Genomic DNA, 13,002 nt, shown 5'->3' with positions numbered 1-13,002 from the left:
CCCAGGGTAGGCAACAGCTCCCACGGGCTGCCCAGGCTCCACAGAGCCCATGTTCGACAGCTTGGGGCTCTCAACTTTCTGAGGGGCTAGACCCCATTCTAGGCAGCCCCAGTGATGTTTTCTGCATTTTCACAGATGCCCATCGGTCTCTATGTCCATCCCGGTCTGGCTGTGGACTCCTTCCATAGGGCGTTGGCATGCTGGGCTCACACCTGGGCACATGGTCCCTTTCCCCAGGCCTCAGTTTCCCCTCTGTGAGATGGGCCTCTGTAAAATGACCATGCGTGAGTGCCACCTTCACTCTCCCCAATAGGTGAAGCCCTTGATATGGATCGAGTCCGTGATTGAAAAGCATTCCCACAGCCGCATCGAGTACATGATCAAGGTACGTGCCCGTCCCACACACAGCGTCAGCCTGGGCCACGGGCAGTAAGTGGGGGGCTGGTGGATGGCCCTGCCTGTTCAGGGCCTTTGGCACAGGGTCCTAACCAGGGCAGGGGCCCCATGGGGCTCTGTGTTCCCTATCCTGGGAGGTAAGGCCTGTGGCTGATGCTTGTGCTGCCTCACTGTGAGCCAGAGGGAAGGACAGGGAGCCCTGACGGTCAAGGGGACTGGAGGGCATAGGGAGAATCTCAGGTGGGTGAGAGGCTGTGAGCTGTGCCTGGAGGACTGGGGGTCGGCTTGGTGGGGCCCCCAGGCCAGGCCAAGGGGTGTAGGGCCCTGGTGGGAGCAGGTGGGGTGGGGGCTGGGTTGTCTGACCTGTGCCTTCCACAACCTTGGCTGCACTGGTCTCATCTCCAGGCCAAGAGCCAGTTCAAGCGGCGGTCAACGGCCAACAACGTAGAGATCCACATCCCCGTGCCCAACGATGCCGACTCCCCCAAGTTCAAGACAACGGTGGGGAGTGTCAAGTGGGTCCCCGAGAACAGTGAGATCGTGTGGTCCATCAAGTCCTTCCCGGTGAGCGCCCTTTTCAGTGGGATGCCCCTCTTAACTTCCACCCACACCCCACCTGCTCCCTGTGCCCATCACAGTACAGCAGCCTCGAAGGGCCTCGATCCCCACCTGGGGGTTCTGGGAGGCCAGCAGAGGAGAGCTGAGGGCTGGCCGAGCAAGGATGGAAAGCTGGAGCTGGCAGAGGCAGCTTGTGTGTGACCAGCCTATCTCCAGGATCAGGGCATCTTCCCCGCCGCCCTCTCTCCAACACTGGTTCAGAACTCAGCTTCCCTCGAGGGGACCAGACTGCCTCGAGGCCTGAGCAGTGTGGGTTTCAGGAATCCAGCACCAGCTCCAGGAATGTCGAGCACTTCATGCTGGCATAGCTGCCTGGCTTGTGTTCAGGATTTTCAGCACTGGAGTCTGGGTTTGCAGCAGAAGTGCCCAGAGAGCCTGGAAGGTGGATGTGTGTTCCCGTGCCAATTATGGCCCATTGCCTTTTTCTCATTATAAACAAGATGGAGCTCCTTTTTTTATGTCTGAGGGCCATTTGCATTTCTTTCTCTGGAAACCGTAGCAGCCATCTCTTGCTCATTTTTTTTTCAGGTTTGGTCATTTTCTTTGTTTCTGAGAGCTCTTTATATATGGGCAAGTTGAGCACTTTTTCTTTGATGTAAGTCGCAAATGGTTTTCCCCAATTTAATGTTTATCTTTTGGCTTTGTTTCTGGTAGTTTTTGCTGTGTGACCTTTTTTGATTGCTTCTTTGTTTCATTATTATTTAATGTAGTCAGATTTTCTGGTCTTTTTATTGCATCTGAATTGTAAGTCATGCTTTGAAAGGCTTCACCATTCCCAGATATAAAGGAATTCACCTATATTTGCTTCTAGAACCTGTACAGTGGCATTTTTCACCTTAGGTTTTAGGTGCTTTCAGAACTAGGTCTGGTAAATGGGGGGAGGTACGGGTCCAGTTTTATCTTTTTCCAAATGGCCATTCAGTTTTTGAACATCGTTTACTAAAAAGTCCATCTTCTCCCCTGTGGTTTGAAATGCCATGTTTATTAAATATCAGATTTTCACGCGGCATTAGATCTCTTTCTGAATGTCCTGTTGTCTCTCTGTCCACGCAGCAAGGCCATATTTTAACTCAGAGCTTTATTCTCTGTTTTAACATCTGATAAAGGCAGCCCCACCCCCACCCCCCCACACACACCCACATCACTTGTTTGTTTCCTGGTGATTCTTCCTTGCTTACTTGTTTGGTGTTCCTTATGAATTTTAGAATCAGTTTGTTTGCACTAAATTTATAAGTCGAGTAGGAAGAGCTAACTTCCTTATGAGGCTTTGTGCCTGTCTCACCTCAGTGCTTTGGGGGCCGTCTTCGTGTTTACCTTATACACCTCATATAGCCTCTCCCTTGGTTTAAAAAGTACTTTCATTGAAGTACAACATGCAGAAAAGTAGACAGATGAAATGTGGACAGTTCGATGAATTTCCTCAGGGGGGACACATTCATGTGCCTGGAACCAGATGAAAGCCGCAGAACTGCTCGCCCCATCCTCAGGAGCCCCCAAGGTTCCTGCCAGTTTGTCCGTTTCTTGTTAAGATGAGCCTAAGTCAGTGTTCTGGTGAGTGGGGTCTTGTCTTCCGCCGTGTCTTCCAGCAGGTAGCCACTGTTTGCATAGTAGTTTCACGCCCTGGTTCCTTACTGGGTGTCTGCTTTAGGGTAGTTTTTCTTTCAATTCCCGTGGATTTTCAGATATTCTTTTGTATCTTTTGCAGCCAGATGCAGTTTTCCCTTCTCCTCTGCTCTTCTTGGGCATTTGATGGCTCTGGTGCCTCCTTGCCTTGGCTGCTCTCTCCGGGGCCTGTAGTGGTGGTGGACAGTGGCCTCTGGTTTGCCCCCACCCGGAGACACCAGCCAGGTGCCCCCTCCAAGTGCGATGCCGCGTTGGGCCGTGGACTCGATCCAGCCCTACTTTACTGCGGTTTTGGCACAAATGGGTAACAGACTTACCCAGGTGCCCCTTCAGTGTCTGTCAGTTCAGGTCTGTCAATGGGTGGAGCTGGACCATCCCTGCATTCTGGTAAGCTCCACCCGATTGAGGTATCTTTCCTTTTCAATGCACCGTTGGATTCTATCGATAAGATTGTACATAACATTTTCACTTTGATAATCATAATGGAGGTTGATTTTTTTTTGGTGCACTCTCTGTCAGGTATTCGTGTTATACCTGCTTCGTTATTACTCTGTGTCCCGTCTCCATGCTGCAGAACCGTTTAAGTGGCCGGGACATCGTCTGGTCTTGAGAAGGTTGATAGAATTTGGCTGTGTGACCTTCTGGATCTCGACTACTTTCTCCATCTCTTCTCTGGAAATCAGGTCCTTCAGAGTTTCTATTTCTGTTGGAGACTGTTTGGGTAAATTATATTTCCCTTCAAAATTATCCATCCTAACCAGGTTTGCCAAGTTGGAGAAAGTGGTCTTTTTTTCCTTTTCATTCACTTATGATGGTTACTTCTTCCTTATTCTTTCTTCTTGTGTGTATTTGGGTCTTCTGTTTCCCTGGATAAGGCTGCCTAGTAGCTTGTCTTTTTGTTTTTTCTCTCCAGGTTTGTATTTTAATTTTGTTGTGATATTTTTCTGTCTTTTGTAAGTCTTTAATTTGCATTTCTTCATCCTTTCTTTGTTCTAATTTTTCAAGTTAGGTATTTTCTTTTTTTTTTTTTTTAAAGATTTTATTTATTTATTTGACAGAGAAACACAGCGAGAGAGGGAACACAAGCAGGGGAAGTGGGAGAGGGAGAAGCAGGCTCCCCGCAGAGCAGGGAGCCTGATGTGGGACTCGATCCCAGGACCCTGGGATCATGACCTGAGCCGAAGGCAGACGCTTAACGACTGAGCCACCCAGGCGCCCCTCAAGTTAGGTATTTTCATTTGATGATTTTGCTTTAAAATTTGTATTAATTCAAGATGTTCCTCTAAGCCCTGCCTTACCTGTGCAACCCATAGATTCTGACATGTAGTATTTGACTTGCTCATCTAGAAATTCTGTAACTGGATAGAGAGTTGGTTGTTGTTGTTTTTTTAAAGATTTACTTATTTATTTTAGAGAGAGCAAGCATGAGCCTGGGGGCGGGGCAGAGGGAAAGAGAATCTCAAGCAGACTCCCTGCTGAGTGTGGAGCCCAGCGCGGGGCTCGATTGCAGGACCCCGAGATCATGACCTGAGCTGAGGTCACGAGTCAGACGCTCAACCAGCTGAGCCACCCATGCGCCCCGGTGGTTCTTTTTAAATTTCCTAGGGGGTGGGCCTTCTGATTTTCATTTCTCCTCACCACTGATTCGGAGCACTAAAGCCAGAGAGTGTTATTCTTACTGTTTCTACTTCTGGGATTTCTCGAAGTGTCCACTGTGTGCTAACAGAAGGTCGAGTTTGTAAATACCGCAGGTGCACTGGGGAGGAAGACAAGGTTTCTGTGACCGGGGTAGGGAGCCCACGAGGTCTGTCGTGACGCAGTGGCGGTGTCCGCCCGGTCAGCGCTGCCTTCCTCTGGTTCCCTTTGCACGTCGTGTAGCATCTGCCTAACAGAGGTTGCCGCCCTGTTAGTTGGCGCTCGTAGACACTCATGACTATGATACCTTCCCTGTGGATTGTGGGACTGCAGCCTCTAGGACCGTGGCCCTCCCTTCCTGCCCTGACGGCAGCCCCTGCGGTGTTTAGTCTGCCCCTCGCTGGCGCGCCTTCACCCACTCTTCCTGCTGGCGTAGCTTTTGTCCACTTTCGCGGCACAGAGCTGTGTTTTGGTCTGTGCGCCAGCCTGTAGGTCTTTCTGGTCCGTGCGAGCATTAAACCCGTTGACAACGACACGATGGACCCAGGGTAGGGGAGCAGACTTCCACCACTCCGCTGGGAAGGCCCGCCCGTCTGCATGTGCTTTTGCTTTCATTTTCCCTTTTGTCTTCATGAGGCTCAGATTTGGGGTCTGGTTATTGTCTCATACACAGGCTGGTGGAGCTGATTTTATTCCTTTGCCGCCTGCTTTGTCTGCTGCTGGGACCACATTATTCTCCCCTCGTTGTGCCAGAGTCTTTACTCAGCACATGTCCCTGACTCGGGCAGAGCCCCCGCTCTCACGCTGGCCCTGGCGCTGGTGAGCAGACTGGCACCATCCCAGGGCGAGGAGCCTGAGCGCGGCCCTGGGGAGCCGGGGCTCGGCTCTGCTCTACCCGAGACGCGCAAGGACGGCCCCCAGCCCTGGTCGGCAGCCACTCCTGCCACAGCCCTGGGGATCAACAACTACAGGGTCCTGGGTGTGGCCAGAGCTGTGCTCTCTTTGCTCCCCACTGCTCTAGGTGAGACACACCGGGCCCCTGGACAACCAGACCAAGATGCCTTCCTCCTGTGCCGGACTGGGTTTCCAGGCCTTCCTGGCCCTGCCTCAGGCCCCATCTCTAGTCACTGCTCAGCCTCTGGGGCCAGAGCTGCCCCCTTCCGTACCCTCTGGGACAGGACACCAGTCCAACTCATCAGTCAGCCCCCGACCTCAGTCTCTTACTTTTGTTACCTCCCTCTGTTCACCATCCCTCACTTTGACCTTTCCCCCTGTGCTTGCACACACCGCCTGCTGGACGTTGGGCATGTGGGGTGTTCACTCGGACTCTGGCCTGGGCAGGGGCACGTGTCCCATGGTGGCATCTGCACTGTCTGTATGTCTGTGCCCCCTCTTCCTTCCTGAGGCCTGTCCTGTCAGGCTAGGCTTCCTTGAAGCAACTAGTCCTCCCTCCCTGAGAGTTTGTGAAACTCTTGATCCTTGGAATTCACTGGTTTTCCCCAGCATGCCTTTGATCTGCCCGGCTCAGCCGGCAGGACAGTCCGTGAAGCCTCGGGTAAATATAAGTGCGTTGGAGGATCTGAGACTCTGGGTGACCACAGCCACGCAGGAAGGGGCTCAGTGGCCAGGCCAGCAACCTGGAACTCTCTGGGGGTAGCTGTTGGCCTGACCATCTCTACCTCGTGTACTCCTCCAGGGGGGCAAGGAGTACCTGATGCGGGCCCACTTCGGCCTGCCCAGCGTGGAAGCGGAGGACAAGGAGGGCAAGCCCCCGATCAGCGTCAAGTTTGAGATCCCCTACTTCACTACCTCTGGCATCCAGGTACACGTGGCCGGGCTCTCCAGGGCCCCGGAGCAGACATGGGCAGGCCCAGGTGTCCGTTCCGGCTCAGAGAGCTGCAGACGACAGCTTAGGCGAGGGTGCTGGTCAGTCTGTCCCGGGGCCACCGCGGTGCTGCCCTGCTTCTGCCTCTCTCCACACCTGTCAGTTCAGACCTGACCCTGTGTTTCGGCTCCGAGCTCAGAGATTGGTTTGACCCCCAGAACTAGAGTCCGAGCCTCTAGTGTCCACGCACTTTGCCACCATGGGGCCTGTTTTCCTAGGCAGCTCCGGGGCAGATCTGTGAGGGGAAGTGAACTCTGGGTCCCCCTCCCCAGGAATCTGCTGGAGGGCTGTGCCTGGGAGTGCACACACACCCTGGCTCTTTTCCGCCCCTTCCAGTGTGACTCCTCCCTCCCACAGCGTCCACATGCTATGGACAGGTACCCGCCCCTCCCGCCCCCTCCCACTGCCCCGTGGGGGCCCATGCTGGGCCACTCCTCATCACACCACCCCGCCCCCCCCCCCCCCCCGGCCTCTGTGGGGAGTGGTGGGGGGACCAGGAGGGGACAGCGTGTACATGCTCAGGGCCCTGCTGCCTGTGCCCTATAGGTGCGCTACCTGAAGATCATCGAGAAGAGCGGCTACCAGGCTCTGCCGTGGGTCCGCTACATCACTCAGAACGGAGGTGCGTGCAGCCCACCCGTGCGCGCTACTGAGAGGGTGGTGCGCGTGGAGCAGCCCCAGGGTTGGGGGGCGGCCCCTCCCCCACAGGTACAGTGCAGAAAACCAAGGCCTCCCTCCCTGATTCTAGATTACCAGCTCCGGACCCAGTAAGGGGCCATGCAGCCAGCGCCCCCGGCCCCGGCGCTGGGGCTCCTGGCGGAAGCACCAGGAGGAAGCACCTGCCAAGCCTGCTGGATGGAGGAGGGGCACCCCTGGCCACAGGCCACCCTCCCGGCTCCTCCCGGGGACCCCTCCTTTTCCAGGCACACCTGCTCTGCCGTTGCCACTCTCATCTCTGGGTCCCTTCTCCCGGAAGAAGCTCATCTTCGAGAAGTCTTGTCTCTGCCCCCTGAGTCCGTTTGAGGGGAAGGAAACAAAATCTTTCCCTCTAGAGATCAAATACAGCCTTCTGTGCTGGTGAGCTCCCAGGCACCACAAAGAGGGGAAGTGCTCACCCGGCCGCTGGCCGCACACGGCCTCTGGCCAGGCTGGCCAGGCTGCCGTTTGGTTGCCATTCTGTTGAATGTTGTAGGTTCATGAGTGTTCCTAATTTCTGTCTCGTTCGTTCCTTGTTGTTCACGTGAACCTCACTGTCCGCACCTCCCACCCCTTGTCCTGAAGCTCTCGGGCAGCACTTCGTGAGGGCAGAGTGCCCTCCTCCTCAGCAAGGCCCACATGACACTGGGTTCCCTCCTGCGTCTGGCCCAACCCTGGCCCGCGCCTCTCGGCGGAGGCTCATTGCCTCTTGCCCGAGGCTTCAGCGGAGGGGCCTTCCCAGGGCCCACCGTGCCATGTGAGGCCGTAACTCAGCCACATCAGTGTTTGTCCCCCCAGGGAAGTGGTGTCCAGCGAGGACTGCTGGCCTCGGAGGGTTGGGGGCACAGGTCATCCACATCTGTGCTTGGTCACCCACCACCACCCTGCCTGTGTTCGTGTCACGATTACATTAAAGTCCATTACGGAAACACGCTGCCTGCCTTCCCTCAGACGGAGCATGGGGCCGACTCCTCCTGGGCGAGCAGGGCGGGGGCGGGGCTCCCATCACCCCCCGCCCCCCGCCAGTCTTCCTCCGTGTGCTCCTCAGAGCAGCGGCGTCCGTGTCCCCTTTGAGCTCATTTGGAACGCACATCCACAGATCCACCCTGACCTGCCGAGGCAGACTTCACAGGCTCCACGGATTCACGTGTGCGCTGGGGTTTGAGAACCGCTGCCTGGTCCACAGAGGGGACCGTGGGGGGCGCACAGGCAGGAAGCACCCTGTCTTCCCACAGCGGGCACCTGCCTCACCCCCCCCCCCCACCTCCTCCGCCGCCGCCCCCGCCTGGATCCCCCCCTCTTCCTTCAAGGGCTGTGCTCCCCTGGCCCTCTCCCATATCACCCAGCTCCCCCTTGGAGGACTGGTGGGCATCAGCCCAAGTAGGAGCTTGGCCTTTCAGCTGCATTGAGTTAAGGATACCACCCTGGCCCAGGGCTCAGGCCAGAGCTGCTGGAGGTACCCTTGATGCCCCCTCCCTCACTGCCCACACCCACATCCACAGCCTGGCCTCCCTCCAGAAGAGACCATGGGTCCAATAGCATTTCCCATCCTCACTGCCACCCCTGGAGGCCAAGCTGCAGCCTCCAGAGCCCCTGTGGGACAGACAGGTCATCCGCAGTATAGAGGGGGGGCCTCTGTTCCCAGCAACGCTTAGGACACAGTTGCCTGCAAGCCCTCCCGCTATTAGCGCATGTGTATGTGATGTTTAATTTAGTATATGTAAGAGACAGACTGAGAATGGGGCTAAGCATCCATCTCAAGAAGTCAGAAAAAAAAAAAAAAACCGAAGCCTAAGAGCATAGAAAGAAGGAAAAAACAGCAGACACGAAGGAAATAGAAAACAAACATTCAATGAAAAGCAGAACCACAAGTTGGTGCTTGTAAAAGATGAATGGAGTTCAAAAGCTGCTAGGAAGTTGAATCAAGATGAAAAGAAGGCACAGGTCGCTGTCACCGGGAATGAAAGATTACTACAGCTTTTCGAACACGAAAGAGGTTACAGCAGGACAGCCACCACCTCACAGGGCATGCAGGCCGCCCTGTGCCCCCAGAGCTCCAGCCACCTGGGGGAGGGCTGTCCTTGTCTAAGCCACCCAAAAACCCCGAAGGGGGAGAGGGATGCTGGGAGCGACTTTGTGCCAGCATCCTTGAAAATGTTAACTATCATGGGTAAATTCCTAGAGAACAAAACCTGACTCAAAAAGAGAAAAAAACCTGAGTAGTCTATGGCTACTAAAGAACCAGAACTGGTCAGAGCCCCGGGTCCAGAGGGCTTTATTAGGAGAGCTCTACCCAGCACTCAAGGGGAAAAAAGAGAATTGAACAAACACTCCCGGAGAGTAGAAAAATAGGAAACATTTCCTCACTCATTTTATGAGACCAGCATTTCCTCGAAACAATATGAAACAGGAAAATTATAGACTAATCTCACTGATGGCCATAGATGTGAAGATCCTAAATAAAATCGGAGGGGAATTGGCGATGTATACAAAGGACATAACCTTGTGTCTAAGGTTAAATCTTAGGCAAAATGGTTTAATGCTGGAAAATGCATTAATCGAATCCACTGCCTTAAAAAGAATAAGGAAGGAAAACATTCATGATCGGTTCAATAGGTGCAGGTAAAGGGTTTGATAAAATTAAACATACATGATCAAAAAGAATAACACATGCCAACTCCAAACTATTGACAATGGTACCCCCCCAAAATGAAGTACCTGGGATTAAATAAAAAAATACACAAGGCTCTCGAGGAACTTTATGGAGGGCGTTCAGGGAAGACCTAAAGGAGAGGGGGGGGCACATCCTGGTTATAGAATGGACATCTGTATCAAAGATGCCAACATTCCCTGTGGTCAGCAGAGTAACAGGCTCTCCCCCCCCAAAGATGTCTGCGGTCCCCAGAACCTGTGAATATGTTAAATTGCATGGCAAAGGGGATTAAATTTGCAGATGGAATTAGGATTGCTAATGGGCTGACCATATTGGGGAGGTTACCCTGAACCATCTGGTGGGTCCAGTGTAATCACAACGGTCCTTAATAGCAGAAGAAGGGGACAGAAGAGGGAGAAACAGAAAGCGGTGGTGTGGGAGGGACCCGGTCTGTGGTGGTTGGCTGTGAGGGTGGAGGAAGGCATGGGCTAAGGATGCAGGCCGCCTCCAGAAGCTGGAAAAGGATGAGACAAATTCTCACCAGAGTCTCCAGCAGGAAACAGCCCCGCTGACACCGTGGCTTTAGCCCCGTGAGACCCTTTCAGACCTCCGACCCCCAGGATTTAAGTTAATAAATCTGTGTCGTTTTATGTTTGTGATAATCTGTTACAGCAGCAATAGGAAACGAATAGACTTCAAAACTATGTATAGGTTGAAGGCATTCCCCTTCACAATCCCAGTCAGGTTTTTGTGGAACTTGATAAGCAAATTCTAAAATTTACATGGAAGGTCAGAGCCAAGAATAAGAATCTTGAAGAATAAAATGGGGCACCTGGGTGGCTCAGTCGGTTAAGCGTCGGACTCTTGATTTCGGCTCAGGTCATGATCTCAGTGTCGTAAAATCGAGCCCTGTGTCGGGCTCTGCATTCATCAGGGAGTCTGCTCGAGATTCTCTCTCCCTCTCCCTCTGCCCTTTACCCCGCTTGCGCGCGCTCTCTCTCTCTCTCTCAAAGAAAGGGATGACCTATTTGATTGGGCATCAAGGCCTACTTCATCAATAGTAATTAAGACACATACAGTGTGGGCGCCTGGGTGGCTCAGTTGGTTAAGTGACTGCCTTCGGCTCAGGTCATGATCCTGGAGTCCCTGGATCGAGTCCCGCATCGGGCTCCCTGCTCGGCAGGGAGTCTGCTTCTCCCTCTGACCCTCCCCCCTCTCATGTGCTTGCTCTCTCTCATTCTCTCTCTCTCAAATAAATAAAATCTCTCTCTCATTCTCTCTCTCTCAAATAAATAAAATCTTTAAAAAAAAAAAAGACACATACAGTGTGATCGCTTTAGAAGGAAGTTCAGAAACAGACTTAAGTGAAACTTCTTTAGGGATGCTTCCATCGTAAGGGGCAAATCTAAAGAAGAGGAAGTCAGAATGGGTCTACCTTGGGTGGCAGAGGGGAAGGCACAGGGGGCTCCGGGGTGCTGGCCACTCGGTCTTTCTTGAGTGGCTGGTGGTGACATGGGTGTTTGCCTCATAATTCTGTTGAACTGTATGTTTATGTTTTATGAATTTTACAGTAAGTTACAGTAACGATGTTTAATGCATCAAAAATCAGATGAATTTAATGCCACTTAACAGTTCCTGACAAAAAAAAAGATGGAAGACCCCCAATTCATTCTTTTAAGCAGCCGGCACTTGAATGCCAAAACCACTTAAGGATGGTAGAGAAGAAACAGTGGGCGAAACTTACTTACGAATAACAAAACTCCTAGACAAAATATTAGCAACCAGGATGGAGCAGCGGGTAAATAGTATCATATGCTGAGACTAAGCGGAGTTGAACCAGGAACATGAATGGGCTCCTCAGAGGCCACTCAATCCCTATAACTCATCCCACCACCAAACCAAACCATAGCCGTACGTTTGAGAAAAATGTTGCCACAACAGACGTCCCTAACCGACAGCAATAGGAGGGAGCAGCTTCCCTACGACAAACGATCCCATTTCCCACCAAGCATCAGAAAGTGCCCCTCTTGTGGCAGACAAGCAGGGAAGGAGGGCTCGCCTGGTGGCTTTTTCTCTAGCAACGCGCACAGCGGGTAAGAGGGGCCAGGACCCGGGGCCCCGAAGCCCCCGTGATGTGACAGGTGCAGCTGGGAGGTGCTGAATCTCACTTAGGGACTAGTGAAAGTGACGCTGTCACTGCCGTCCTGCCGCCCTAGCCCGAGTTCCATCATGCCCCTGCACCCCTCCTCGTACCGGCACAAACGTTCAAGAAGGCTCCCCGCAGCCCTGTAAGAACAAACAATGGGACCAGGGGGAGGAGGGAGGAGCAGCTGTGTGTCCATCCAGGCGAATATTCTGCTCACTCGGTGACCGGCCAGGGCTGGGTGTGCTGACACGGCCACACCCCACAGCTATGCTCAGTGGTTCCCACCAAAGCTGAACATTCACCCAGCCTGCGACCCCACAATTCCACCCTGGGCATCTACCCAAGAGAAGTGAGCACATGAGTCCCCGAAAAGACATGGACGCAAATGCTCACAGCAGCCGGACTCACAGTAGCCCCAAACTGGAAACAAACGGTGGGGGCCCCCCTCAACCCCACAGACACAGCGATGAAAAGGCACAGAGGCCCGCTCCCCGCCACCGCAGAACAGAGCGCAGGCAAGCATGGAAGCGTCTACTCCTGGGGGCAGGAGGCTGTGGACTGGAGGGAACCCTCTGGAATGATGGGAAGGTCCTACATTTTGATCTGGGTGCTGCTCCCGCTCGTGTACAACAGGTGTTGTAGAGATGTTTTATGAATTTTACAGTAAGTTACAGTAACGATGTTTAATGCATCAAAAATCAGATGAATTTAATGCCACTTAACAGTTCCTGACAAAAAAAAAGATGGAAGATGTCCGCAGAGATGGACATCTAACACACATGCACTTTACACAGTTCATGTGTGTGTGTCACACCTCAGTTCTTCAAAGCTTAAAAAATAAAAATACTAATAGTTAAAAATATAAACAATATTGGGGCGCCTGGGTGGCTCAGTCGTTAAGCGTCTGCCTTCGGCTCAGGTCATGATCCCGGGGTCCTGGGATCGAGCCCCGCATCGGGCTCCCTGCTCAGCGGGAAGCCTGCTTCTCCCTCTCCCACTTCTCCTGCTTGTGTTCCCTCTCTCGCTGTCTCTCTCTGTCAAATAAATAAAATCTTTAAAAAAAATAATAATAAACAATATTAATGAAATCATCCAATTGCAGGAGGATGTTGTCCTGTTATTTATATAAAGTTTTAACTCACATAAATCATGTTGCCTATGGCCAACAGTACATAATAAAGTATAAAGCACGTGAAGGAAGGACTGACTCCCAATTCTAGACAACGGTACGTTCCGAGGCGGGAGAGGGACAGCTGGAGACCACGTGCCTCCACTGCATCTGTCAAGTTCATTCCTTCTGATCAGTGGTGCATAAACGGATATTTGTTAAATTATCACCCATGTTTTTGT

At 52.8% G+C, this 13,002-nt stretch overlaps 1 protein-coding gene across 1 annotated transcript in view; it reads left to right on the top strand.

The window, feature by feature from the left end:
* AP1M1 (adaptor related protein complex 1 subunit mu 1) overlaps positions 1–7,782 on the top strand; it is a 28,952-nt gene extending 21,170 nt beyond the window's left edge. The window contains exons 8-12 of the mRNA XM_034998723.1: positions 314–385; positions 802–960; positions 5,969–6,094; positions 6,704–6,779; positions 6,906–7,782. Coding sequence (XP_034854614.1) covers positions 314–385; positions 802–960; positions 5,969–6,094; positions 6,704–6,779; positions 6,906–6,928 — 456 coding nt within the window. The 3' untranslated portion in view covers positions 6,929–7,782. The remainder of the gene's footprint in view (positions 1–313; positions 386–801; positions 961–5,968; positions 6,095–6,703; positions 6,780–6,905) is intronic.
* The last annotated feature ends 5,220 nt before the right edge of the window (positions 7,783–13,002 follow it).

This window comes from Mirounga leonina, unplaced genomic scaffold (assembly GCF_011800145.1).
Source record: "Mirounga leonina isolate KUSES-001 unplaced genomic scaffold, KU_Mleo_1.0 Mir_94, whole genome shotgun sequence".
Classification (NCBI taxonomy): Eukaryota; Metazoa; Chordata; class Mammalia; order Carnivora; family Phocidae; genus Mirounga; species Mirounga leonina.
Note: the sequence above shows the minus strand (reverse complement) of the source record. Positions and strands in the feature narration are given on the sequence as shown.